Source organism: Buceros rhinoceros, unplaced genomic scaffold (genome assembly GCF_000710305.1).
Source record: "Buceros rhinoceros silvestris isolate BGI_N320 unplaced genomic scaffold, ASM71030v1 scaffold11828, whole genome shotgun sequence".
Classification (NCBI taxonomy): Eukaryota; Metazoa; Chordata; class Aves; order Bucerotiformes; family Bucerotidae; genus Buceros; species Buceros rhinoceros.
Genome location: NW_010425181.1, coordinates 33,315 through 41,967, shown reverse-complemented (window position 1 = coordinate 41,967; position 8,653 = coordinate 33,315). Strand labels below are relative to the sequence as shown.

General features: G+C 40.6%; 1 protein-coding gene across 1 annotated transcript in view; it reads right to left on the bottom strand.

Moving 5' to 3' along the window:
• Window positions 1–8,653, bottom strand: part of BPTF (bromodomain PHD finger transcription factor) — a 51,446-nt gene that overhangs the window by 9,673 nt on the left and 33,120 nt on the right. The window contains exons 20-29 of the mRNA XM_010141043.1: window positions 8,433–8,642; window positions 7,844–8,005; window positions 6,763–6,911; window positions 6,294–6,417; window positions 5,549–5,772; window positions 4,588–4,810; window positions 3,466–4,352; window positions 2,631–2,713; window positions 551–776; window positions 24–120 (exon numbers count right to left, since the gene is read on the bottom strand). Of these exons, the coding sequence (XP_010139345.1) occupies window positions 24–120; window positions 551–776; window positions 2,631–2,713; window positions 3,466–4,352; window positions 4,588–4,810; window positions 5,549–5,772; window positions 6,294–6,417; window positions 6,763–6,911; window positions 7,844–8,005; window positions 8,433–8,642 (2,385 nt within the window). The remainder of the gene's footprint in view (window positions 1–23; window positions 121–550; window positions 777–2,630; window positions 2,714–3,465; window positions 4,353–4,587; window positions 4,811–5,548; window positions 5,773–6,293; window positions 6,418–6,762; window positions 6,912–7,843; window positions 8,006–8,432; window positions 8,643–8,653) is intronic.

Sequence of the window (8,653 nt, the reverse complement as noted above, 5' to 3'; positions counted from 1 at the left end):
GGGTGCGGTGCCAGCGGAAGCGCCGGGGGCTGCAGCTGCGGCAGCTGCGGCTGCAGCAGCAGCTGCCTGGGCTTTTTCCTTTTCTTTCTTAATTTTACTCAAGTCTTTCTTTAGCTCCTCCTGAAGTATATTAAATGAATAAATAGAGGGAAGCACTTTCATATGATTATTCTAGATCAGGATGAAAATCTAGACATAAATCCCCATGCTTAATCAAAAGAAAATAAAGCCATTTAAATACGCCAATTTTTAATGTGCTTGACCTACAACCCATGTAGTGTTAAGGAATGATACTCTTGGCCTACTACCACCCGCTGGCTGTAATTTATCAAGAGCTGTTTCAGGAAACAAGCTGATTTCAGTCCAGATGAAAAACAAGAAGCATAGAAAGGACATATATTAGCTTCGGGGATCCATACATCCACAACCAGAACTTCTTCCTTATATGTCCTTAAAATCTCACTGAGCAAACAGATGAATTAGAAGATTAACACAGAAATGTTCTCCCCAGCTTAAAATCAAATTAGTCTTTGAGAATAACTGTCCTTACCTGCACTTCAATTTGCAGCTCTTTGTCCAGAAGTGCTCTTTTTTTCAGTATTTCAGCTTTCAGCTGTTCTTTATGCTTGAAAAGCAGAGCTGAGAGCTTAGAAGCATTCTGTTTACTACGCTTCTGTTCGACACTCTCTTCTCGCTTTCGCTTCTTAGCTGCCTGTCTTTCTTCTTTGTCTATCTTATCCAGAATATATTTCATCACTTGGTTGCACACAATCATTCTGGGGAAGAAATAAAGAAAGAGTACATTGTGCTCAGCTGCCTATTTATCCCCAGTTGAGAATGCAGAATAATTTCAATCTCCAGTCTCTGCAAGGTGCAAGATAAATTATTACATTTCTTACGAAGTAAATTTAATAACACACACTGCCCCCACTCATCCTTATTTACCAGAACACCACCGGGAGAGGTCAAGTCCTCAGATAAGCTCAAGAGGGCCAGTCCCAATTTCATGTAACTGATCTGAGTACTGATCGTTCCTCCCCTTCCCCTATAAACCTCCTAACAAAGCACAGGCTTTAGTATGGTGAGAGACACTTTCACTCAATTCAGTTGCCACAGACATGTTTGGAAGAGCTGGATTTTGTTTGTTTTGATGGAGGGTGAAAGCGAGCTGGAAGCCTGTATCAACTTCTGTAACGTACGTTTCCACCCTCCAGTGACCACTGCTATTACTAAGCTGTTTGTGTTCTGGGATAAGAACTAACAAATATTTTCCAGTGTACAGAATTCACTATAAAACAGTTTCCAATTTCTTCACTAATGACAACTCAGGATTAATTTTTCAGCTGCTTATTGTACACTCAACTATAAATCTCTCTTCCTGCTCACTTGTTCTGCAATTTTCATTTATTTTGCTTTATGTTTCAATTTGAAAATTAATGTGTTTTGGTTCTTCTGAGTTTACTTTTCCCTTCCCATTCTATTTCAAACCCACTAGAAAATGACATGCTTTCTGTTGCCAGAGCAACCATAAGAAATAATTCCCATTGACATACAAGCTGAAAGCAAACAACAAAATAGCAAGGGCTGGGACAAGGAGCTGCTGCCAGCTCTGTAGTCTGAGTCTCAGACATGTTTTTCGATACAAATCTGTATTTTGATGACATATATAATGTGCTCTTTTGTAGGGCCACACGATTTTGTTTACTGGCTCTTGTTACCTGCACAAGCACTACTTGGTTTAGTCTGTTTTTTCATCAGGTAAGATCCCCAAACTTCATTTTTGGAGAAGAAAAAAAAAAAAAATAAATCAGTGAGATGAAAAGACAGCTGTACCATGAACAAAGCTGGTTAGAAGAGCCCTTTTTATTTTAACTGGCTGTCTGTCTAAATAACAATTTGCCTGACCCCACTGAATGAAGAGTCTATGACAACATATCTTATTCTTTATGCATGTGAACGTTCAGTGACTAGCACCTACTGACACCGTTGTCAGCAACCATGCCTGAACCCTGATTTGATGATTAAAATTTTATGAAGAACACTATTCTTTTTCTTACTATCTGACAACAGACACACTTGTGAATACCCAACTGAAGCAACTGCCCAAGTGAAAAGGAGTCAAAATAACCCCAAGACAAATGCTCCAAATTTGTGTTTAGCAGCTTAGAGCATAAAATCTCCTAGTTAGTCGAAAAGCCCCAGCTTCCTCAATTCCTTCTGTGGAGTGGGATGTACAGTGGACAAGAAACGAAATAAACAGCCATGATAAAGGACAAACAAAACCCAGGGATTTTTTTTTGTGACAGGACCATCAATTCTCCATTCCGAGCTCCTTTAAGGACAGGTTTTTACCTTGAATTTAAAACTGTGGCCAGCTCCGAACACGCACAATACAAGACTTCACTTCAAAAACATATAATCAAAATAAAATTGAGAATATACAGTATTCAATTACTTGAAGTTAAGAACATCACTATGAAAGTTTCTTCTGAGTGTTCCTTTAGCCAATTTTAGAATAGCATAATTTCTCTGAGCAGGTTTTTACAAACCAGTGTTGTTTTATACCACCATTAAAAGATGTTATAAAGTGAAACTTTCACATCTAAAGGTGCACTATGATGCACATTCACCTCTGATTTTCCTCCCTCTCAGCTGGAGTCAGCATCTTCTTCTGTTTCAAGTGTTCTATGACAGCATTCTGTTTCATAACCACCTGTAGGATGATACAGAATCCAAAATAAAATATGAAAACTTTAGCCACTTTTTCGTAATATTACTGGGAGAACCAGGACATTTCCTAAGTTAAAGTTGAAGTGTTATTTATTTCGGTGAGTGACAAAATAAACCAAATTTTATCGGGGGGGCACAATGCTTGGTTAACACAGTTATTTGAAAAGTGAAAATGAAATTGAAAATTAACACCACCTCCTCCCCCCCTGCCCCGAGTTGGATATTTTGCTGATGTTGAGTTTAAATCTAGGGACTAAATGTAAATTGACAGTATTTCTTCAGTGACTGGTTGTTTTATTTTAAAAAATGGTAGAAGCCTATTATATGTATTTTATTTTTATTTAAGCCCTGCAGCCATCCAACAGCATTACATTCCAGATACCTCTTTGAAACCTCAGTTTCCTATAGCAGGCAACGGAAGTACGGTACATGTGTTCTGAACATCAGCTCTTCTACCTATACCCTGTCCTTCCTGACCTGAGAATAGATACGTTGTCCCAGCAGCTAGTGGTAAGTCGAATCAAGTTGCCAGAATACTGCAAACATGGTACAGTTGACTTGACGTGCTGAATTAACTTAGGATTTTTAATTAAATTGCTGAAAGCAATCGTGCACTAACTTTGAAAGAATCAAATTAACTGCCTATCAAATGTAGTAACACTGTTAACAAGAGCAGGCATTTAAAATGAGATTTGTTTCATTCATTAAGTTTTCATTTCCTTCTGTTAACTTTACCTGTTTCTGGATAATGTCACTTTGATTAGAAGCCTGAAGGGTGTGCTCACGTTTAATTTCTATCTGTTGCTGCTTTTTCTTCTGTTGCTGCTCCCTGAGCTGCTGAACTCTCTGCAGCTGCTCCTGAACACTAGCTGCTTGAACTGTTACCACATTCTGAATCTGGTGAGCCTGTACTGGGCTAGTTTGTTGGATCTGAATAGGTAACTGAAGCTTGATCTGCTGGGGCACACTGCCTTGTTGGGCTTGTATCTGAGCCACTACATGTGACTGAAGCTGAGAAAGAACTTGGACTTGTTGCTGAAGCTGAGGCACTGTAATAACTTTTGTTGGAGGCTGCTGAAGTTGCAGCTGAGGACGAGTTGGGGATTGCACAGGAACCTGATTTAAACTTTGAGTAGTTGGAAGGGTTGAGACCGAAGTCTGAACCTGAGGTTGTGATTGCTGCAGCTGAGCTTGAATTTGTATGGGAGCATGGGGCTGCATCTGAATCTGCTGTTGGGTTGTAGTCTGCACCTGAGCTGGTTGCTGAGGCTGGACTTGGGACTGGCCTTGTGGAAGGACAGCGGTCTGCGGCTGGCTCTGGACTTGCACTGGAGATGGCCCTTGAGCCTGGGTCTGTGCTGGAGACTGAACAGGAGATTTAGATGATTGTGCTTCAGGTGTGACTGGAGAGTCAACAGATGCTGGAGCCTGAGATTCCAGCTGGGTCTGAGTTTCAGGCTGAAGCGCTGGCTGAGGTGCCTGTGGCTGGGCCGGCAGCACAGGCTGAGTACTCTGGTTCTGCACTTGAGGCTGGGCTTGCTGCTGGCTCGGAGGCTGTGTCTGGGTTGGCGGCAGCACAGACGTTGGCTGTGCCTGTAGAGCTTGCTTCTGTTCCCCGGTAGCTGTGAAGCATAAAACCAGGTATTCCATTCATTTCAAATGACACATCTATGAGCTGTACTAATCTGAACCTTTCAGAACTACTGTTAAGCTCTATGCAGAAATTCAAGAGATTTCTAAGCTTATAATACTACAGTAAACTCGTTGAAAGTGTAACAGACCATCTCCAACTGCAAAAAAACTCCCATGCAATTGAAATGGAAGGTTTTTTTTCCTGCCTAACAGAACAATGCTTACCCGAGGTTGAAGTAGAAACTGTTGTTGTAGTTGTGCTAGCTGTAGTAGCAGCTGCTGGCAGTGGGGTAAACAGAAATCTCTGAATTGTACCATTTGGCATAGCTGCCTGCATAAGCTGTTGTCCTGGACCAGGTATTACAGTCACACCCTGAGGGATTAATTGTAATTGACCAGTAGTTTGACCTTGTCCCTGAATTACCACAGTTAATCCTTGACTGCCACCCTAAAACAAAAACAGAAACACAACAACCAAAACCGATGCATTAGTGACATAATTCTTAGGCAGACTTTGCTGTAAATCAGAAGAATTAGGGTTTTGGATTTCAGAGTTCAGTACCAGCATCAACTCCTACCCAGCTGTGAGCTTTCTCTCCTGACTGTTCAGTCCGTACTGTATTGTATAAGCTGGCACTTTGGCAGCTCGCAGCATCGCTCTCAGCTCAGTGATGGGGACGGTAGGGTATTATCCCAACATCAAGATGCATAACTCTATGTTTTGTGAACCCAAAGAGTAGAAAAAGGTCCCTATAAAATTTCTTCTGAGTCTTTTGGTGTGGAAATGAACTAAGTCTTATTCCACGTATAACATGAATGAAAACGAAATCTTCACACAAAATCAAAAGACGAGGAACGAACATAATTTTCTGAAGCTCTACAAAGTAGGCCATATAAAAATAACCATCTCCCTTACCGCTACTAATTGCAAAGACTTTTTTCCATACCGCTAAACTTTCCTGATTCCCCCTGCATTACTGGGAATACAACAGGAAGCAATATTTAGAACTCTACGCAGACTATTTAAGCTTCTCTCAGACTGTAATTATGCTATTGGTCATGCTGTATGAAGGCTGAAACCTAAGTTGGTGAGCAGATACACTACACTGCTGAAATCCAAAGGCTTGGTAAGATGTATCATAGGTATTTGCACACTGCCACGCCCAGAGGCTGTAAAATATTTTACCTGTCCTTGTGTTAGCTGGGTGAGTTGGGCCATAGTGAGTTTCACTTGTCCCTGCTGAGGGCGAGGGGGCTGAGATGGGGTTTGTGGCTGTATCTGCTGAGGTGGCGTTCCAGGGCTCGTGACTGTCTTCTGTCCAGCACTCGAAGAAGCTGTGCTGGTACTAGAAACTGCTGTTGAGACAGGCTGACCCCTTATTATTTGAGTCACCACTTGCTGTGTCTGACCTGTAAGAGAATAATTTGTGATAAGAAACACATTTTAACCGTTAGCACTGCAAATCTCCGAGCTGCAGTAACTTGCAGTAGTGCAGAATTAGACAAGTGAAGCAAATGCTGCAGTTAGACAAATGGTTTATAAAGAAAATTAATGTGCAGTGTGGTTGACTGAAAAATGACTGCCAAACGTTCTCTCTTTTAATTTGAAGTAATTAATACAGAGTATTTCAAACATTTACCTTGCTTTTTTAAAAAAAAAAGAAAGGCTTTCTCAGTGCACAGTCATTCTAAACTTTTGTTTGTTTTCAAATGAATGGACTTAAAAACAAGTACTAAATTTCCAAGTATCAGTAAAGAACGACACTGACAAAGCCTGCAACCTGCACATTCAAAAGCCTGAACATGCACTAGTTACAGGTCAGGCATCAAAATGAGGTATTTGTGTACTGGGACATATGACAGAGGAAGTATTTGTGAAGAGACAAACCATGGATTTCACACTGGAAATTTTAATATTAAAATGGACCTACTGGCTGGAAGAATACCTTGTTGCACCACTACAGGTGTTCGAATGATGGTCTTCCCAAGCGTGGACTGCTGAAGCGGTGTCCGTATTACTGCCATACCAGGGCGCAGTGGTGTCCCTTGCACTACCTACATACACCGAAACAGAAAACACGTAAATGTGCGAAAAAAGGCGCTGGGCTATGTCCTGGAGTAGTTTGATTTGATTTTTCAATACAGTAAGAAAAGACAAGGTACAAACAGATCCAGTTTTTCATCATCTATGCCCATTCTCAGTTCAGGCTTACCAAGCTCTAAACCATTTATTTTTCCAGTTGGAGAGAATTGTTGTACTTCCTTCAAATCCATAAACACTAATGCTGAGATGAGCCAAAAACCACTGAAAAGTGACTAGACAGAACTTTCAAAATCTGCAATAACTTAAAATATATGCGCTCACATTTTTTGCATTAAGTAATCACAAAAACTTCTTACTTGTGAGGTGCTTGTTGTTCCTAGCGTCCCTGTGGTATTTGGCCTAATGGTTACAGTGGCTGTCCTTGGCTGGAATGAAGTGAAGGTTTGACTTGCGCCTGTAGTTGATGGAATGATTCCCAACACCTTTTGCTGAACTTGAACAACACCTAATTAAAGACAAAATTGATAATTCATTAGTGACATAATTGCCAGCAAAAGTCATAGTGCAACTCCAGGGTGGCATTTAGAAACCAGTCTCCAGGTTTCTAGAACACCTTCGTGTCTTTCAACATTTCATGGAAGAGTCTTTGTCATATTGTAAAAAGAAGCAGATTATACTTTGTCAACAGTCCAACTAATTTCAACAGTTAAGAAATAGGTGTTTTAGAAAAGATTAAGGAAAGAGTAAATCTTCAAAGATCAGTTTGATGATAACTGCAAATAAACCCCTGCATTGACACGGTGCCACAAATTAGTATTATACAACCATTAAAAGCTATAATTTGGTTAATGAAAAATGTAGACAACCAGTTTAAACACCTTTCCCCGACTACCTTGTGGAGCTGAAGAAAATGGGTAATGCTTTTCCTGTCATTTCAATACAGAACTAGTAGCCTTCATGACTCCTCAGGTCCTAAGACAGCAAGTTGAGCTTTTTTGTCCAATACACATTCACAAATCTCAAAATATTAAAACATCTTCTGGAGGCAAGATGAAAAAACACTAATCTATGTTAGGAGCCAAACTCTTGCTCATCAGTGAAGAACAGATGTAGGCATTAATAACTAAGAACAGCAGCTTTTTTTTTGTGAAGAAAGCTTTTCTGTTGATGTATAATGTAAATAATGAAAAAAACATGCTTCATTCCACATTGTTAAAAATAAAGCTTCTAACTTTGCACTATGAATGCAGAGTAATTTACAGGCAAAAAAATTGCATTTCCCCCCACCGACACAAATATGCAATACAGGGGGAACAAGTTCTAGAAGCGTGTATATATTAATTCCCCCTTCAAGTCATAGTTCACTGGGAAAATAGTGTCAATGGAGAATTAATCAGCAAGCTGGAATACATTTTAATTGAGTTCCCTTTCCCCTACCTCCTTGAGTTGATGGCACATTGACGGCAACAATCTTGCTGTTTGCAGGGAGTGGCAGCTTAGTTATCACTTTCCCTGCCATCGTTACTGGGCTGCCTGAGATCTGGAAGGTCTGCCCTGTGCTGGCAATGGTTGTGGCTGAAGTGGCAGCTGTGCTAGTGGCTATTGAGGTACACAGAACAGGCAGTTTTAGAGCAGAATAATTAGTCAGTGAAATGACTATTTTCAAGTATGAAACAGCAAACTACAGGATTTTTACAATAACTTTTGAATGTGTCATACTTTCTTTGGTAAAGATTCTTTTTTGGAGACAGTACGTTACAGCATAGAATGCTTTCACTAGCAACGATTACTAGAACAACAACTGTCAGTAATAAATGAGACAGGTCAGAAATAAGACTCCCTAGCAAGTCTGAACAAAGAATAATCAGACAGACATTATCTCAGAAATGTCCCGCTGACTTAGCAAGAGAGTTAAGAGCAAAGACAGTAAGAAATGTAACAATGCTGTATGTTCTGGAGAGGATGTAGTTACCACACACCGGATGAATTCCAGCACATGCTCTTTCCATGTCAAATAGCTACTTACCTGTTGAAGATTGGCCTTGTTTAACCCAAGTCGCAAAAGTCTGATGGAAATTCTTGTTCTGTTGGAATGTTACTGTAGCTGGAGAACCCACTTTTGTAGTCAGCACTACTTTGGTTCCAGTGGGGACTGGGCCTGCTAAAGGGCCTACCACCACTTTCTGCGGGGTCGAGACAGTGGTTGCAGTGCTGCTGGCTGTAGGGGCTGGGGGGGGGGCCAACACG